This window comes from Pristiophorus japonicus, chromosome Y (genome assembly GCF_044704955.1).
Source record: "Pristiophorus japonicus isolate sPriJap1 chromosome Y, sPriJap1.hap1, whole genome shotgun sequence".
Lineage (NCBI taxonomy): Eukaryota > Metazoa > Chordata > Chondrichthyes > Pristiophoridae > Pristiophorus > Pristiophorus japonicus.
Genome location: NC_092011.1, coordinates 37,888,131 through 37,907,518, shown reverse-complemented (window position 1 = coordinate 37,907,518; position 19,388 = coordinate 37,888,131). Strand labels below are relative to the sequence as shown.

Below are 19,388 nucleotides of genomic sequence, written 5' to 3'. Positions count from 1 at the left end.
AGCGCGGCGCTCCCTCAGCACCGCCCCTCCGACAGTGCACCGCTCCCTCAGTACCGCCCCTCCGACAGTGCGGCCCTCCCTCAGCACCGCCCTCCGACAGTGCGGCACTCCCTCAGTACTGCCCCTCCGACAGTGCGGCGCTCCCTCAGTACTGCCCCTCCGACAGTGCGGCGCTCCCTCAGCACTGCCCCTCCGACAGTGCGGCGCTCCCTCAGTACTGCCCCTCCGACAGTGCGGCGCTCCCTCAGTACTGCCCCTCCGACAGTGCGGCACTCCCTCAGTACTGCCCCTCCGACAGTGCGGCGCTCCCTCAGTACTGCCCCTCCGACAGTACGGTGCTCCCTCAGTACTGCCCCTCCGACAGTGCGGCGCTCCCTCAGCACTGCCCCTCCGACAGTGCGGCGCTCCCTCAGCACTGCCCCTCCGACAGTGCGGCGCTCCCTCAGCACTGCCCCTCCGACAGTGCGGCACTCCCTCAGTACTGCCCCTCCGACAGTACGGTGCTCCCTCAGTACTGCCCCTCCGACAGTGCGGCACTCCCTCAGCACCGCCCCTCCGACAGCGCGGCGCTCCCTCAGTACCGCCCCTCCGACAGTGCGGCACTCCCTCAGCACCGCCCCTCCGACAGCGCGGCACTCCCTCAGTGCTGCCCCTCCGACAGCGCGGCACTCCCTCAGTACTGCCCCTCCGACAGCGCGGCACTCCCTCAGTACTGCCCCTCCGACAGTGCGGCACTCCCTCAGTACTGCCCCTCCGACAGTGCGGCACTCCCTCAGTACTGCACTGGAGTGCCAGCCTAGATTTTTGTGCTCAAGCCCCTGGAGAGGGACTTGAACCCACAACCTTCTGACTCAGAAGCGAGAGAGAGTGCTGCCCACTGAGCCACGGCTGACACTTGGAGAAAATGAATTGCCGCCCATCATATGAGGAGCATTGAGGCGAGCTGCACTCGCCAGTGTTCCCGCCCTGTCTTTTTTGGGGGCATGCGCGGTCCATTCACAGTTTCGCATGTGCACGAAATTTAGCATTTAATAAAAGTCGGTCCCAGACTGTGCGTCTGGCTACACAGCTTGAAGAGGGTGTCTCTCCTCGCTCTCCTGCCCCACCCACCCCTCGGCCGATCACTCCAGCAAGGGCTACCGACTTTCTGAGGGGAGGGAGTGAGAAGGAAGTGCAGAGTTTGTAATATTGCACTCGTGACATTGTATGAATTCTATGTAATGCGTTGTACTGTACAGCTCCTCCAGCCCCCGATAGTGCTGTCCAAGTGTTTGTTCAGCTTGCTAATTTCAGTCTTTGGGAGTCTTCCAACTGTTGGGTCTAGGAGTGTTGCAGGGTTGTAGTTTAGAGTCTAAAATTATAGTCCCTGTAGCTCTTCGGTAGAAGGGAGGGGCTGTGTTTGTGTTTATCCTCAGCTCACCCCTGCATTGGCTGAGGGGCGGGGTGTTGGTCAGGGTTCCTGCTCCTAATCGCTGCTCGTGTGTGTGTGCCAAACTACATGACTCGCCTACTCTCAACACAAGGGCACATCATCATCATCATCATCATCATCATAGGCAGTCCCTCGGAATCGAGGAAGACTTGCTTCCACTCTTAGCATGAGTCCTTAGGTGCCTGTACAGTCCAATATGGGAACCACAGTCCCTGTCACAGGTGGGACAGATAGACGTTGAGGGAAGGGGAGGGTGGGACAGGTTTGCCGCACGCTCCTTCCGCTGCCTGCGCTTGGTTTCTGCACGCTCTCGGCGACGAGACTCGAGGTGCTCAGCGCCCTCCCGGATGCACTCCCTCCACTTAGGGCGGACTGGACTTTGGGCCAGGGACTCCCAGGTGTGGGTGGGGATGTTGCACTTTATCAGGGAGGCTTTGAGGGTGATCCCTTGTAACGTTTCCTCTGCCCACCTTTGGCTCGTTTGCCGTGAAGGAGTTCCGAGTAGAGCGCTTGCTTTGGGAGTCTCGTGTGTGGGGGACATGCGGACAATGTGGCCCTGCCCAGCGGGGCTAGTCGAGTGTGGTCAGTTCTTTGATGCTGGGGATGTTGGCCTGGTCGAGGACGCTAACGTTGGTGCGTCTGTCCTCCCGGGGGATTTGCAGGATCTTGCGGAGACATCGTTGGTGGTATTTCTCCAGCAACTTGAGGTGTCGACTGTACACGGTCCATGTCTCTGAGCCATACAGGAGACAAGAACACAATAGGAGCAGGAAGAGGCCATTCCGGCCCCTTGAGCCTGCTCCGCCATTCAATAAGATGATCTTCCACCTCGACCCCACCTTCCCGCCCTCTCCCCATTAACACTCGATTCCCTTACCGATAGCCTACGGAGTCCGGTCCAGGGCTCACTGGTGGAGAGTGGGGCAGAACCCACGTGTACATCAATGCTGGATGAGCAGAAATCTTCTCCATTTGAATATTGGGGAAGACCGAAGCCATTGTTTTCAGTCCCCGCCACAAACTGCGTTCCTCAGCCCCCGACTCCCTCCCTCTCCCCAACTCCTGTCTGAGACTGAACCGGACTGTTCACAACCTGGGTGTTATATCTGACCCTGAAATGAGCTTCTGGCCACATATCCCGCAGCATAAGTAAAACCGCCTGTTTCCACCCACCGTAACATCGCCCGTCTCCGCACCCTGCCTCAGCTCATCCGCTGCTGAAACCCTCATCCGTGCCCCCGTTACCTCCAGACTTGACTATTCCAACGCACTCCTGGCCGGCCTCCCACATTCTACCCGACGTAAACTAGAGGTGATCCAAAACTCGGCTGCCCCCGTGTCCTAACTCGCACCAAGTCCCGCTCACCCATCACCCCCTGTGCTCACTGCCCCCGTGTCCTAACTCACACCGAGTCCCGCTCACCCATCACCCCCTGTGCTCACTGCCCCCGTGTCCTAACTCACACCGAGGCCCGCTCACCCATCACCCCCTGTGCTCACTGCCCCCGTGTCCTAACTCGCACCGAGTCCCACTCACCCATCACCCCCTGTGCTCACTGACCCCATGTCCTAACTCGCACCGAGTCCCACTCACCCGTCACCCCCTGTGCTCACTGACCCCGTGTCCTAACTCGCACCATGTCCCACTCACCCATCACCCGCTGTGCTCACTGCCCCCGTGTCCTAACTCGCACCATGTCCCACTCACCCATCACCCCCTGTGCTCACTGACCCCGTGTCCTAACTCACACCGAGTCCCACTCACCCATCACCCCCTGTGCTCACTGCCCCCGTGTCCTAACTCGCACCATGTCCCACTCATCCATCACCCCCTGTGCTCACTGCCCCGTGTCCTAACTCGCACCGAGTCCCACTCACCCATCACCCCATGTGCTCGCTGACCCGTGTCCTAACTCGCACCATGTCCCACTCACCCATCACCCCCTGTGCTCACTGACCCCGTGTCCTAACTCGCATCATGTCCCACTCACCCATCACCCCCTCTGCTCACTGCCCCCGTGTCCTAACTCGCACCATGTCCCACTCACCCATCACCCCCTGTGCTCACTGACCCCGTGTCCTAACTCGCACCATGTCCCACTCACCCATCACCCCCTGTGCTCACTGCCCCCGTGTCCTAACTCGCACCATGTCCCACTCACCCATCACCTCCTGTGCTCACTGACCCCGTGTCCTAACTCGCACCATGTCCCACTCACCCATCACCCCCTGTGCTCACTGCCCCGTGTCCTAACTCACACCGAGTCCCACTCACCCATCACCCACTGTGCTCACTGACCCCGTGTCCTAACTCGCACCGAGTCCCACTCACCCATCACCCCCTGTGCTCACTGCCCTGTGTCCTAACTCGCACCGAGTCCCACTCACCCATCACCCCCTGTGCTCACTGACCCCGTGTCCTAACTCGCACCGAGTCCCACTCACCCATCACCCCCTGTGCTCACTGCCCTGTGTCCTAACTCGCACCGAGTCCCACTCACCCATCACCCCCTGTGCTCACTGCCCTGTGTCCTAACTCGCACCGAGTCCCGCTCACCCATCACCCCCTGTGCTTACTGTCCCCGTGTCCTAACTCGCACCGAGTCCCGCTCACCCATCACCCCCTATGCTCGCTGAGCTACATTGGCTCCCGGTTAAGCAATGCTTCTATTTCAAAATTCTCATCCTTGTTTACAAATCCCTCCATGGCCTTCGCCTCCTCCCTATCTCTGTAGCCTCCTCCAGCCCCTACACCCCTCCCTATCGCTGTAACCTCCTCCAGCCCCTACACCCCTCACTATCTCTGTAACCTCCTCCAGCCTCACAACCCCTCTGCGCTCCTCTAATCCTGCCCTCCTGAGCATCCCTGATTATAATCGCTCCACGATCGGTGGCTGTGCCTTCAGCTGCCTGGGTCCCAAGCTCTGGCACTCCCTCCCTAAACCTCTCCGCCTCTCTACCTCTCTACCTCTCTTTCCTCCTTCAAGACGCTCCTTAAAACCTCCCTCTTAGACCAAGCTTTTGGTCACCTGCCCAAATTTCTCCTTGTGCGAATCGGTGTCAAATTTTTAACTCTGAACGCTCCTGTGACATGCCTTGGGAAGTTTCACTACGTTAAACATGCTGTATAAATACAAGTTGTTCTCAAAACGGAGGGGAGGGGATACCGATCTTGGAGAATTAAGAAAGGATCGGGGTGGGGGGGGGGGGTGGTGCATTTGTTGTACATGGCAAGGAACGTACAGCGGCAGTTGCACGGGAAGGCCAGGTTACAGAGGCAGTATCCCATCCACTATCGGCACTCTGTGCGTAGCGTTGTGGGGGGTAATTCCCCCGTCTCTCGCACTCCATCCTCTGGGGGAGGGAAGTTGAGTTTCTGTCGGCAGTGCCCTTCTGATTCCGACCTGCTCTCTTGTGGCCAAGGGTCCGGTTTTAACCAAGAGTTTACCTGTACTTTGTGCAACGGGAGACTAGAAGTATACACATGGAGGGAGGGTGGGTGGGGTCGTGTGAAGTAACCTTGGAACCTCAGTACAAAGTGGTGGGCACTCCTTGCTGTCATGTCAGGCCCCTGTGACTAACTGGATCCCTGCATACTTGAGATGAAGTGCGATTGGGTACGGGGTGTGTCCAGGCCGATAGTTGATGCCCTGTTGTTTTTTTAACAAAGTATTTACTGCACAGAAACAGGTCCAATCGGTCCGTGCCGGTGTTTATGCCCCACACCAGCCCCCTCTCACCCCTCTCCATCTCACCCCATCACCATATCCTTCTATTCCTTTCCCCCCCATGTGTTTATCCAGCTTCCCCTTAAATCCATCGATACTATTCGTCTCGACCCCTCCCTGTGGTAGCGAGTCCCACATTCTCCACCCCCCCCGCTCTGGGTAAAGAAGTTTCTCCTGAATTCCCCATTGGGTTTATTACTGACTGTCTTGTACTTTTGGCCTGTTAGTTTTGGTCTCTCTTCTCATCTTCCCCGGTCCCCCCCACCCCCCCCCAAATGACGTCTACCCTCATAATTTTGCAGACCACTATCAGGCCACCCCTCAGCCTTCTCATACCGAGAGAAAAGAGCCCCAGCCTATAAAAAAAGTCTTTCCTGCTGGATATAATTTCTCAGTTCTGGTATTGTTCTAGGAAATCTTTTTTTTGCACCTTGCCCAGTGCCTCTGTATCCTTCTTGGTCTAACCCAGGTATAAGGAGACCAGAACTGTGCACAGTGCTCCAAGTGTGATCTAACCCATGTATATGGAGACCAGAACTGTGCACGGTGCTCCCAGTGTGGTCTAACCCAGGTATATGGAGACCAGAACTGTGCACGGTGCTCCAAGTGTGATCTAACCCAGGTGTATGGAGACCAGAACTGTGCACAGTGCTCCAAGTGTGATCTAACCCATGTATATGGAGACCAGAACTGTGCACGGTGCTCCCAGTGTGGTCTAACCCAGGTATATGGAGACCAGAACTGTGCACGGTGCTCCAAGTGTGATCTAACCCAGGTGTATGGAGCCCAGAACTGTGCACAGTTCTCCCAGTGTGGTCTAATTTGGGATTGATCGTGGAACTTTGACGTGGTTCCTGTGAGGGAGAGATGTTAAGTGCTTTTACTCTGAGCACAGTTGGCACAAAATGGTGGTCATTCCATTGTGTCCAGATGTATCCTTACGGATGTGCGTAAGGTGCGTCATTGATTTAAAAAAACAAAGGACAGACTTGCATTTCTATAGCACCTTTCACAGCCTTGGAAGTCCCAAAACGCTTCACAGCCAATGAAGTACTTTTTTTGAAGGTTCGACACTGTTGTGTTGTGGGAAATGCGGCAGCCAATTTGCCCAGAGCAAGTGCCCCCAGACAGCAATGCGATAAGGACCAGATAATCTGTTTGTGATGTTGGTTGAGGGATAAATATCGGCCCCACCCACAGCTCAGCACTCACCAGTGATGGAATCTATCCCCACCACTCTCCGTTCCCTTGCCACTGACTCCATCCCTCTCTCTGGCCACTGTCTGAGGCTGAACCAGACTGCTCGCAACCCCATCACCAAGTCTGCCCATTTCCACCTCCCTAACATCCCCTGTCTCCACCCCTGTCTCAGCTCATCTGCTGCTGAAACCCCCAACTATTCCAACGCTCTCCTGGCCGGCCTCCCATCTTCCACCCTCCGTGAACTTCAGCTCATCCAAAACTCTGTGCCCCCGTGTCCTAACTCTCACCGAGTCCCGCTCATCCATCACCTCCTGTGCTCGCTGCCCCATGTTCTAACTCGCACCGAGTCCCACTCACCCATCACCCCCTGTGCTCACTGCCCCCGTGTCCCAACTCGCACCGAGTCCCATTCACCCATCACTTCCCGCACTCGCTGTCTGTGTCCTAACTCGCACCGAGTCTCGCTCACCCATCACCACCTGTGCCTCGTGTCCTAACTCGCACCGAGTCCCGCTCACCCATCACCCCCTGTGCCCTAACTGGCACCCAGTCCCACTCACCCATCACCCCCTGTGCTCACTGCCCCGTGTCCCAACTCGCACTGAGTCCCATTCACCTATCACTTCCCGCACTTGCTGTCTGTGTCCTAACTCGCACCGAGTCTCGCTCACCCATCACCACCTGTGCCTCGTGTCCTAACTCGCACCGAGTCTCACTCACCTATCACCCCCTGTGCTCACTGACCCCGTGTCCTAACTCGCACCGAGTCCCACTCACCTATCACCCCCTGCGCTCGCTGCCCCGTGTCCTAACTCGCACCGAGTCCCACTCACCCATCACCCCCTGCGCTCGCTGCCCCGTGTCCTAACTCGCACCGAGTCCCACTCACCCCACTCACCCATCACCCCCTGTGCTCACTGACCCCGTGTCCTAACTCGCACCGAGTCCCTCTCGCCCATCACCCCCTGTGCTCACTGACCCGTGTCCTAACTCGCACCAAGTCCCACTCACCCATCATCCCCTGCGCTCGCTGCCCCGTGTCCTAACTCGCACCGAGTCCCACTCACCCCACTCACCCATCACCCCCTGTGCTCACTGACCCCGTGTCCTAACTCGCAACGAGTCCCTCTCACCCATCACCCCCTGTGCTCACTGACCCGTGTCCTAACTTGCACCCAGTCCCACTCACCCATCACCCCCTGTGCTCACTGACCCCGTGTCCTAACTCGCACCGAGTCCCACTCACCCATCACCCCCTGTGCTCACTGACCCCGTGTCCTAACTCGCACCGAGTCTCACTCACCCATCACCCCCTGTGCTCACTGACCCCGTGTCCTAACTCGCACCGAGTCCCGCTCACCCATCACCCCCTGTGCTCGCTGACTGACATTGGCTCCCGGTCTGGCAATACCTCGATTTCAGAATTCTCATCCTCGTGTTGAAATCCCTCCACAGCCTCTTTGCTCCCCCTCCCTATCTCTGTAACCTCCTGCAGCCACACTACCCTCCTAGATCTCTGCGCTCCTCCAATTCTGGCCTCTTGCGCAGCTCCTGATTTCCATCGCTCCAGCATTGGTGGCCGTGCCTTCAGCTGCCTGGGCCCCAAGCTCTGGAATTCCCTCCCTAAACCTGTCTCCTCCTTTAAGACGCTCCTGAAAACCTACCACTTTGACCAAGCTTTTGGTCACCTGAGCCCAATATCTCTCCTTGTGTGGCTGTGTCTATGTTCAAGGCACTGTATAAATGCAATGTTGTAGTATGTCTGGGTCTGCCAATTACTTCATACAATTAAACTTTCAATTTTGAAATCGATGTCTGCCCCTGCCTCCCCCCCACACCCCCCCCCTCTTTCCCTCCCTGATCCAACATAGAGGCCATGTCCAGTGCCATACGGCCCTAAAAGGTCACGGGTTGCTGTGCCTGACTTGAGTGATGTGATTTCTGCCAGGCCAGCAGTTGTGCTTGCTATAATAAGCTACAAGCTCTCCTAGGTTATAAAGAGTAGGGGAAAGCAGCCCGATTTCCTGCTTCTACTCACTGTCCAATGAACGAGGCATAGACTACAAGAGCAGGGGGGTTGTGCTTGAACTGTATAAAACACTGGTTAGGCCACAGCTGGAGTACTGCGTGCAGTTCTGGTCACCACATTACAGGAAAGATGTGATTGCACTGGAGAGGGTGCAGAGGCGATTTACAAGAATGTTGCCGGGACTGGAGAATTTTGGCGATGAGGAAAGATTGGATAGGCTGGGGTTGTTTTCTTTGGAACAGAGGAGGCTGAGGGGATTCCTGATTGAGGTGTATAACATTATGAGGGGCCTGGATAGGAAGGACCTGTTTCTCTTGGCAGAGGGGCCAACAACCAGGGGACATAGATTTAAAGTAATTGGGGCGTGGTTGAGAGGGGATTTGAGGGGAAATGTCTTCACCCAGAGGGTGGTGGGGGTCTGGGGTGGAACTCACGGCCTGAAAGGGTGGTAGAGGCAGAAACCCTCACCACATTTGGATGTGCACTTGAAGTGCCGTAACCTGCAGGGCTACGGACCGAGAGCTGGAAAGTGGGATTAGGCTGGGTAGCTCTTGGTCGGCCGGCTCGGACACGATGGGCCGAATGGCCTTCCGTGCTGTAAATTTCTATGATATGACCATGCAGGTTCTTCGGGTGTCTGGTTTAGAGCTTGACTGCGATGCCGGCCCTGGTTGAACAGCCCACGGTCGTGCCCCAGGCAGGAATGGAAATGGCGACGGTGTGAGACCTGGCTCTTGTAAGCAGCATTTGGTCCGCTGGTATACGTCACGGCAATAACAGCGCCCCTGGAAACATTGCGGCTAGTCTCTGAACAGCAGCTGGCACTTATTCATGCGAGTAACTGGTGTTGGTCATAGAGGTGTTCATGATGGCCCGAAGATTGCGGGTGGACACCTCCGACTGAATGTTTTTACTAAAGTACCTGGTTGTCCCGGAGGAACGTGAACATAAGAACATAAGAAATAGGAGCAGGAGTTGGCCATACGGCCCCTCGAGCCTGCTCCGCCATTTAATACGATCATGGCTGATCCGATCATGAACTCAGCTCCACTTCCCCGCCCGCTCCCCATAACCCCTTATTCCCTTATCGGTTAAGAAATTGTCTATTTCTGTCTTAAATTTATTCAATGTCCCAGCTTCCACAGCTCTCTGAGGCAGCGAATTCCACAGATTTACAACCCTCAGAGGAGAAATTCCTCCTCATCTCAGTTTTAAATGGGCGGCCCCTTATTCTAAGACCATGCCCCCTAGTTCTCGTCTCCCCCCATCAGTGGAAACATCCTCTCTGCATCCAACTTGTCAAGCCCCCTCATAATCTTATACGTTTCGATAAGATCACCTCTCATTCTTCTGAATTCCAATGAGTAGAAGCTCAGCCTACTCAACCTTTCCTCATAAGTCAACTCCCTCATCTCCAGAATCAACCGAGTGAACCTTCTCTGTACTGCCTCCAATGCAAGTATATCCTTCCGTAAATACGGAGACCAAAACTGCACGCAGTATTCCAGGTGTGGCCTCACCAATACCCTGTATAACTGTAGCAGGACTTCACTGCTTTTATACTCCATCCCCTTTGCAATAAAGGCCAAGATTACATTGGCCTTCCTGATCACTTGCTGTACCTGCATACTAACTTTTTGTGTTTCATGCACAAGTACCCCCAGGTCTCTCTGTACTGTAAATAAGAAATAAATCCACAAACACAGTACATAAATAAAAAAAACCACCTCGCATATTTAAATTTAATTGAAATTTAATGAAATTAAATGTTTTAGGAAAATAACTTTTTTGAAAATGTTTTAAAAATTGTTTTAATAGGGTTAAAAATAAACTTTCCTTAATGGCCAGGGTTTTTAATATAAAAATTTGTGATAAAATTGAATTTTTCTGTCTTTTAAAACTCGTTCTGGTATAAGTAAGCTACACACCTTTTACCAGGCGTAATAGTTTGTGCGCCATTCGCTGGGAAAATAGCCCAAATGTGTGCCCGCGAAGGCCCTTCTCCCGGGGATGCGTGCGATCTGTCAGAAGGCAATGTAACAGATCACAAATGCGAGGCCTCTTCGGGTTGTGTGCACATGGTACTCACCCCGCGAGGCCGCACTCACGGCCCGATGTGACTGGGCTGGCCGTGAGGGATCCTTTGCTCACCAGTAGGCACCCAGCAATCCGATTGTCAGTCTGCAATGTTTCCAGTCTCTCCTACGCCGGGATACGGGGCAGGGGTGCGAGCAGAACCTTAGTGGGGGCTGTGCTTGTCGTCTCAGCGTCTGTGAGTGGTGAATGAGACTCCCGCATCAATAGAAACATAGAAAATAGGTGCAGGAGTAGGCCATTCGGCCCTTCGAGCCTGCACCACCATTCAATATGATCATGGCTGATCCTCTATCTCAACACCATATTCCCGCTTTCTCCCCATACTCCTTGATGCCTTTTGTGTCCAGAAATCTCTCTATCTCCCTCTTGAATATATTCAGTGACTTGGCCTCCACAGCCTTCTGTGGTAGAGAATTCCACAGGTTCACCAACCTCGGAGTGAAAACATTTCTCCTCATCTCGGTCCTAAATTTCCTACCCCGTATCCTGAGACTGTGTGACCCCTTGTTCTAGACTTCCCAGCCCCAGGGAAACATCCTGCCCGCATCCAGTTCTGTCCAACCCTGTCAGAATTTTATACCTTTCAATGAGATCCCCTCTCATTCTTCTAAACCCCAGTGAATACAGGCCCAGTCGATCCAATCTCTCCTCATACGGCAGTCCTGCCCTCCCAGGAATCAGTCTGGTGAACCTTCGCTGCACTCCCTCTATGGCAAGTATATCCTTCCTTAGGTAAGGAGAACAAAACTGTACACAATACTCCAGGTGCAGTCTCACCAAGGCCCTGTATAACTGCAGTAAGACATCCTTGCTCCTGTACTCAAACCCTCTTGCAATGAAGGCCAACATACCATTGGCCTTCCTAACTGCTTGCTGCACCTGCGTGTTTGCTTACAATGACTGGTGTACAGGGACACCCAGGTCCCTCTGTACATCCCCAAGCCATCACCATTTAAATAATACAACAAAAGATGATCACAGAGGAGGCGGCAACAGTTCAGGAATGTTAACGACATCTAGATGGAGCGGAATGGATCTAGATTCTTTGTTTGGAAGAATGAGAGACGATCGCATTGAAATGTGTAAAAATTCTTGCAGACCTTGACAGGGTAGATGCAGGGAGGATGTTTCCCCCCGGGCTGGGGAGTCTAGAACCAGGGGTCACACAGTCTCAGGATAAGGGGTCGGCCATTTAGGACTGAGATGAGGAGGAATTTCTTCACTCACAGGGGGGTGAATCTTTGGAATTCTCTGCCCCAGCGGGCTGTGGAGGCTCAGTCGTTGAGTATAATCAAGGCTGAGATCGATAGAGTTTTGGGACACTAAGGGAATCGAGGGAGTTGAGGCCAAGATCAGCTATGATCTTACTGAATGGCGGAGCAGGCTCGAGGGGCCGAATGGTGCTGCTGTTTATGATCAGCTGACAATTGGTAGACAGTTGTTGTTGGTCTGGTGGGGGAATGAGTGATCGGACTCTACCTGTGTCACTGCAGTGACCCCGAATTACAGACGGGCTGAATGGGCTGTGGGCGATGCTGGGGAGATGTCGTCAAACTGCAGGGGACCATTCCTGATCAGTTTTTAAAAACGCTCGTTTTTCCAAATCATTTCTTCCGTTTGGGTTTAAGCTGCTGCTCTTTGCAAAGTTCCTTTTGCCGTTTAATGTTTTTGACTCTCCTGTGTCCCACCCCACAGGTGCCTGATTTTTACGTCTAGCGGTATCGGAAGACACTCATCCAGAGCAAGATGAACACCTTTGACCGGAACTTCAACATAGATGGGTTGTTTAAATTCTCCCAAATGTAAGCGGTCCCCGGGTTTATAGCTGGTTTTCAAATCGCTGTGGGAGGCGGAGAGGGGGGAATGAGTGCGAGGGAAGGAAACGCTGAGGGAGAGTGGCTCTGCTCCCCGAGTGTCTGAGTTCTGCAGTGTGGGCGGGGGGAGGGGGGGAGGAATGTCACACTGTGTTGATGGCTGTCGATATCAGACCCGGTGAGACCGAGATCGGGTCGCCGTGATGGGGATCGCTCCCTCCTCGATTCCTGCTATAAATTCCTGTCCCCCATCCAAATATGACTTGTTTCCCCCCCCCCACCCTTGCCATTGTATTATATCCTGCTTTTAAAAGCCCCCCCCTCTCCATATATTTTCCCTGGATTTGAACTGCGAATGCTACATTTATATTCTAGAGGAATACCACAACCCGCTGTTCTACCCGGTGATTTAAAATATAAAGACTTGCATTTATATAGTGACTTTCAGGACCACCAGACGTCCCAAAGCACTTCGCAGCCAATGAAGCACTTTTGGAGTGTAGTCGCTGTGGTAATGTGGGGAAGCAATGCAGTCAACTGGCGCACAGCAAGCTCCCACGCACAGCAATGTGATAATGAGCAGACCATCTGTTTTAGTGCTGTTGATTGAGGGATAAATATTGGCCCCAAGATACGGGGTATAATTCTCCTGCTCTTCAAAATAGTGCCATGAGATCTTTCACCTCCACCTGAGAGAGCAGATGGGGCTCGGTTTATCGTCTCATTCGAAAGACGGCACCTCTGACAGTGCAGCGCTCCCTCAGCACTGCACTGGAGTGTCAGCCTAGATGTGTGCTCAAGTTCCTGGAGTGGGACTTGAACCCACAACCTTCTGACTCGGGCGAGTGTGCTTTAGGAATCCTAGTGCAAGAGTTTTACACACTCACACCCGCATGCACAATAGTGCTTGACGCCTGAGGGGGCACATGCACGCATAAACCCACACGCGCTCATTTTGATTTGAATGTGATGCATTGTAACGTAACCTAAGTCGGCCACGTGGTCGCTCGAGCCTGCTCCGCCATTCACAGAGATCATGGCTGATCTGATCTTGGCCTCCACTCCCAGAACACACAACTCTCCGAGTGAGAAACATTTCCCTCATCATCTCCTCGAGATCTTTTGGTGTGTGTTAAAAATGTTATATTCGCCACTGAGGTTTGTTGAATTGGTTTAAATGTGTGTGTTCACTCTCTCTCTCTCTCTCTCTCTCTCTCTCTCTCTCTCTCTCTCTCTCTTTAATACAGTTCCTACTCCACCCAGCAACACCTGAAGAAGGTGTACTCCAGTCTGGCAATCTGCATGTTCATGGCAGCAGCCGGAGCTTATGTTCATGTCGTGACCAGAATCTTTCAGGTAAAGCTCCCTCGGTGGCCTCCCGCTCCCTCAGTACTGCCCCGTGTCCCCCGGACTCCTCCCTCGGTGGTCCCTCCCTCCCTCAGTACTGCCCCGTGTCCCCCACACTCCTCCCACGGTGGTCCCTCCCTCCCTCGGTGTCCCCCTGCTCTGTCAGTACACCCCCGCTCCCTCAGTACTGCCCAGTGTCCCCCACACTCCTCCCTCGGCGGTGCCCTCCCTCCCTCGGTGTTGCCCCTCCCCTCCCTCGGTGGTGCCCCTCCCCTCTCTCAGTACTGCCCCGTGTCCCCTGCACTCCTCCCTCGGTGGTGCCTCCCTCCCTCGGTGATGCCCCTCCCGCTCCCTCAGTACTGCCCAGTGTCCCCCACACTCCTCCCACGGCGGTCCCTCCCTCCCTTGGTGTCCCCCTGCTCTGTCAGTACACCCCCGCTCCCTCAGTACTGCCCCGTGTCCCCCACCCTCCTCCCACGATGCCCCCCCCCCCCCCCTCCCTCGGTGCACCCCCCCGGGGAATTTGTGCTGAAGTCTCTGGAATGCGGGCTCAAACCCCTCCCACCACCACCTGACTCTGAGGCCCGAGTGCTCCCCACTGTCCTGGCTGTGTTCCCCCATCATTGGCAGCTCCGGGAAGCTGAATCCACTTGTAGCGCCTGAACCGCTGTTGGATTTGGCCGTTTGACCATTGACGAGGCGATGGGAGGTCCCTGCTGTTACCCGCTGGGGTGCCGGGGGGATGGAAGGGGAGGGGAGGGGTGGGCGAGCGAGTGAACAGCGCTGGGCGCTGGTTTCTGAGCGGTGATTGACACCGACAGTCTGTTTCAGGGCGGCCTGATGTCCATGCTGATCTCCCTTGGGCTGATCCTGTGGCTCTCATTCACCCCGCACACTCCCGAGAACGAGAAGAAGAGGCTCTCTATCCTGGTGGGATTCGCCTTCTTCACAGGTAATTGGAGGCCGCGGGGTCGCGTGTCTGCTGTTGGCTCTTCCCCGTTACTGTAGTCCTGCTCCAGCTGTACAGGGTATTGGTGAGGCCACACCTGGAGTACTGCGTGCAGTTCTGGTCTCCGTATTTAAGGAAGGATATACTTGCAATGGGGGCAGTTCACAGAAGGTTCACTCGGTTGATTCCGGAGATGAGGGGGGGTGACTTATGAGGAAAGGTTGAGTAGGTTGGGCCTCTACTCATTGGCGTTCAGAAGAATGAGAAATGATCTTACGAAACATATAAGATAATAAGGGGGCTGGTCAGGGTAGATGCAGAGAGGATGTTTCCCCTCGTGGGGGAATCTAGAACTAGGGGACACAGTCTCAGAATAAGGGGCCGCCCATTTAAAACTGAGATGAGGAGGAATTTCTTCTCTGAGGGTTGTAAATCTGTGGAATTTGCTGCCCCAGAGAGCTGGGTCATTGGTCATTGAATATATTTGAGTGAGAGAGAGAGAGCGCAAGAGATCCTAATGTAACAGGCTCGAGGAGCTGAACGGCCTCCTCCTGTTCCTAATGTAACAGGCTCGAGGGGCTGAATGGCCTCCTCCTGTTCCTAATGTAACAGGCTCGAGGGGCTGAATGGCCTCCTGTTCCTAATGTAACAGGCTCGAGGGGCTGAACGGCCTCCTCCTGTCCCTAATGTAACAGGCTCGAGGGGCTGAATGGTGGTCTCCTGTTCCTAATGTAACAGGCTCAAGGGGCTGAATGGCCTCCTCCTGTCCCTAATGTAACAGGCTCGAGGGGCTGAATGGTCTCCTCCTGTTCCTAATGTAACAGGCTCGAGGGGCTGAATGGCCTCCTCCTGTTCCTAGTGTAACAGGCTCGAGGGGCTGAATGGCCTCCTCCTGTTCCTAATGTAACAGACTCGAGGGGCTGAATGGCCTCCTGTTCCTAATGTAACAGGCTCGAGGGGCTGAATGGCCTCCTCCTGTTCCTAATATAACAGGCTCGAGGGGCTGAACGGCCTCCTCCTATCCCTAAAGTAACAGGCTCGAGGGGCTGAATGGCCTCCTCCTGTTCCTAATGTAACAGGCTCGAGGGGCTGAATGGCCTCCTCCTGTTCCTAATGTAACAGGCTCGAGGGGCTGAATGGCCTCCTCCTGTTCCTAATGTAACAGACTCGAGGGGCTGAATGGCCTCCTCCTGTTCCTAATGTAACAGGCTTGAGGGGAACGGCCTCCTCCTGTTCCTGTGTGGGGCTTTCCGGCCTCTCCCTGACCGGTATATTTAATTTTGGACGCTCTTGTTTCAGGTACCGGGCTGGGACCGCTGATGGATTTCGTCATTTCTGTCAACCCCACGTAAGGCTTCAATCTTTGGGCCCCGAGGTCTGTCTGTCTGCGTGCGTGTGTCAGAGAGTCATAGTCTTTGCGGCACAGAAGGAGGCCATTTCGGCCCATCGTGTCTGTGCCGGCCGACCAAGAGCTACCCAGCCTAATCCCACTTTCCAGCTCTCGGTCCGTAGCCCTGTAGGTTACAGCACTTCAAGCGCACATCCAAATGTGGTGAGGGTTTCTGCCTCTACCCCCCCCCCTTTCAGGCCGTGAGTTCCACCCCAGACCCCTCTGGGTGAAGACATTTCCCCTCAAATCCCCTCTAAACCAACCCCCCCCATTACTTTAAATCTATGTCCCCTGGTTGTTGACCCCTCTGCCAAGGGAAACAAGTCCTTCCTATCCAGGCCCCTCATAATTTTATACACCTCAATCAGGTCTCCCCTCAGCCTCCTCTGTTCCAGCAGTCTGCCCCTTTCTTTCTCCGGGATTAAGGGGTTACGGGGAGTGGGCTGGGTAGTGGACCCGAGTCCATGATCGTATTAAATGGCGGAGCAGGCTCGAGAGGCCGTATGGCCTGCTCCTGCTCCTATTATGTTCCCTCGGAGCCTTTGACCATTTCCTCGTATCGCTGTCCACCCACGTCCCCCTCCCCCCACCCAACCCTCCTACTTTCTGCGCCTGCCCCGGGAAATAACACTCAAACTCTCTCACAACTGCACTCGTCCACTCCAAACTGTCCAGCCTTTGGCCCCCCATTCACCATGACCTTTCTGCAGCCGCTGATCTGCTCAACCACACCCTCCCCACCATCTTTGATGCCTTAGTCCCTGTTAAAACCATTACTCTCTTTCACCCTGGCCGTTGCCCCAAGTGCAGCCCTTGTCTTCGCTCCCTCAAGGCCAAAGGGGCATAGACTTGAATGGATATGGCGGACAACTGGTGTAGTCAGATCATTGCCAGACCTGGCTGGCCCACAGACAGCATTATCGGATCCTGCTCTTGTCTGACAAAACGACTCACTATTCCAGGATCATTCTGCAATGCAAAGATAACCCCCAGTTACTATTCTCTACTGCTAACAGTCTCCTTAAACCCCTCTCCCCTGTCTCCACCACACTCGCCGATGTACAAGTGCCAGGAGCTCATGGACTTACTTGTCTCAAAGATTGAGACCATCGATCCGTTGCATCCTTCACTGAGCCAAACTTGCTCGGAGTTTCCCCCCCTGCCCTTGCCCTAAACTTATCTTTCTCTCGTTTCTCTGATCTCCCCTCTTGACCTCTCCAAGCTCACCTTGTCCATAGCACCCATTTCCTGTTCTCACTAAACTGCGAACCATTAACTTTGCTTTTCTGGTTCCCATGTTCGCTGACATTGTTAACCGTTCTCTCTCCTTGGGTACTGCCCCCCTTTCCTTCAAATCTGCCGTCGTCACCCCTCTCCTCAAAAAAAAAAAAAAACAACCCTTGACCCGACTCTGCTTGCTAGCTATCGCCTCATCTCCAACCTCCCTTTCCTCCCAAGTCCTTGAACGTGTTGTCACCTCCCAAATTTGTGCCCATCTTTGCCAGAACTCCATGTTTGAACCCCTTCCATCCGCTTTCCACTTCTGCCACAGTACTGAACCGGTTCTCATCACAGTCACAAATGTGAGTGTGACAGGGTTAAACGATCCCTCCTCCTCCTCCTCGAACTGTCCGCAGCCTCTGACACGGTTGACACACTCCATCCTCCTCCAACGCCTCTCCACCATCGTCCAGCTGGGTGGGACTGCACTCGCCTGGTTCCATTCTTATCCATCGAATCGTAGCCCGAGAATCTCCCGCATCGTTACCTCTGGTCTCCCCCAAGGATCTGTCCTGGGTCCCTCCTATTTCTCATCTATGTACGCTGACACCCAGCTCGAGCTCCCCACCCCTTCACCGTCTCAAACTGCTTGTCCGACATCCAGTATTGGAGGAGCAGAAATTTTCTCCAATGAAATATCGGGGAAGGCCGAAGCCACTGTCTTGGGTCCCCACCACAAACTCCGTTCCCCAGCCCCCGACTCCCTCCCTCCTCCCCAACTCCTGTCCGAGGCTGAACCAGTCCGCGCCCTCGGTGTCATATCTGACCCTGAAATGAGCTTCCGGCCACATATCCCACAGCATAACTCACACCGCCTGTTTCCCCTCCGTAACATCGCCCGCCTCCGCCCCCTGCCTCAGCTCATCCGCTGCTGAAGCCCTCATCCGTGCTTTTGTTACCTCCAGACTTGACTATTCCAACGCACTCCTGGCTGGCTTCCCACATTCTACCCGACGTAAACTAGAGGTGATCCAAAACTCGGCTGCCCCCGTGTCCTAACTCACACCGAGTCCCGCTCACCCATCACCCACTGTGCTCACTGACCCCGTGTTCTAACTCGCACCAAGTCCCGCTCACCCATCACCCCCTGTGCTCACTGTCCCGTGTCCTAACTTGCACCGAGTCCCACTCACCCATCACCCCCTGTGCTCGCTGATCCCGTGTCCTAACTCGCACCGAGTCCCACTCACCCATCACCCCCTGTGCTCACTGACCCCGTGTCCTAACTCACCCCGAGTCCCGCTCACCCATCACCCCCTGTGCTCGCTGACCCCGTGTCCTAACTCTCACCCAGTCCCGCTCACCCATCACCCACTGTGCTCACTGACCTACATTGTCTCCCGGTTAAACAACACCTCGATTTCAAAATTCTCTTTCTTATTTTAAAATCTCTCCTCACCCCCTCCCTATCTCTGTAATCTCCCCCAGCCCCTATACCTCTCCCTATCTCTAATCTCCCCCTGCCCCTACACGCCTTCCTATATCTGTAACCCCCTCCAGCCCCTACACCCCTCCCTATCTCTGTAATCTCCCCCAGCCCCTATACCTCTCCCTATCTCTAATCTCCCCCTGCCCCTACACCCCTCCCTATATCTGTAACCCCCTCCAGCCCCGACACCCCTCTCTATCTCTGTAATCACCTCCAGCCCCTACACCCCCCGAGATCTCTGCACTCCTCTAATTCTGCCCACTTAACCATCCCTGATGATAATCGCTCCACCATCGGTGGCCGTGCCTTCTGTTGCCTGGGCCCCAAGCTCTGGAACTCCCTCCCTAAACCTCTCCGCCTTTCTACCTCCACCTCTCTTTCCTTCAAAACGCTCCCTAAAACCGGCCCATTGACCAAGCTTTGGTCACTTGTGCTAATTTCTATTTATGTGGCTCGGTGCAAGATATTTTTTGCCTTGTAACACTCCTGTGAAGTGCCCTGGGAGATTTCTCTACATTGAAGGCGCTATATAAACACAGGTTGTTGATATTCCTCGGGCAGTAATGCGTTGTTTGTCTCCGCAGCATTATCCCCACCGCCTTCCTGACGTCGGCCCTCGTATTCTGCTGCTTCTCGCTGAGCGCCTTGTACGCACAACGCCGCAGTTACCTCTTCCTCGGAGGTGAGAG

At 54.6% G+C, this 19,388-nt stretch overlaps 1 protein-coding gene across 2 annotated transcripts in view; it reads left to right on the top strand.

Moving 5' to 3' along the window:
- The window catches only part of tegt (testis enhanced gene transcript (BAX inhibitor 1)), a 47,922-nt gene that overhangs the window by 12,615 nt on the left and 15,919 nt on the right, over positions 1-19,388 (top strand). For both annotated transcript variants that reach the window (XM_070869801.1, XM_070869802.1), the window contains exons 2-6: positions 12,185-12,291; positions 13,551-13,659; positions 14,482-14,602; positions 15,899-15,947; positions 19,284-19,381. In XM_070869801.1, the coding sequence (XP_070725902.1) occupies positions 12,236-12,291; positions 13,551-13,659; positions 14,482-14,602; positions 15,899-15,947; positions 19,284-19,381 (433 nt within the window). In that variant the 5' untranslated portion in view covers positions 12,185-12,235. The remainder of the gene's footprint in view (positions 1-12,184; positions 12,292-13,550; positions 13,660-14,481; positions 14,603-15,898; positions 15,948-19,283; positions 19,382-19,388) is intronic.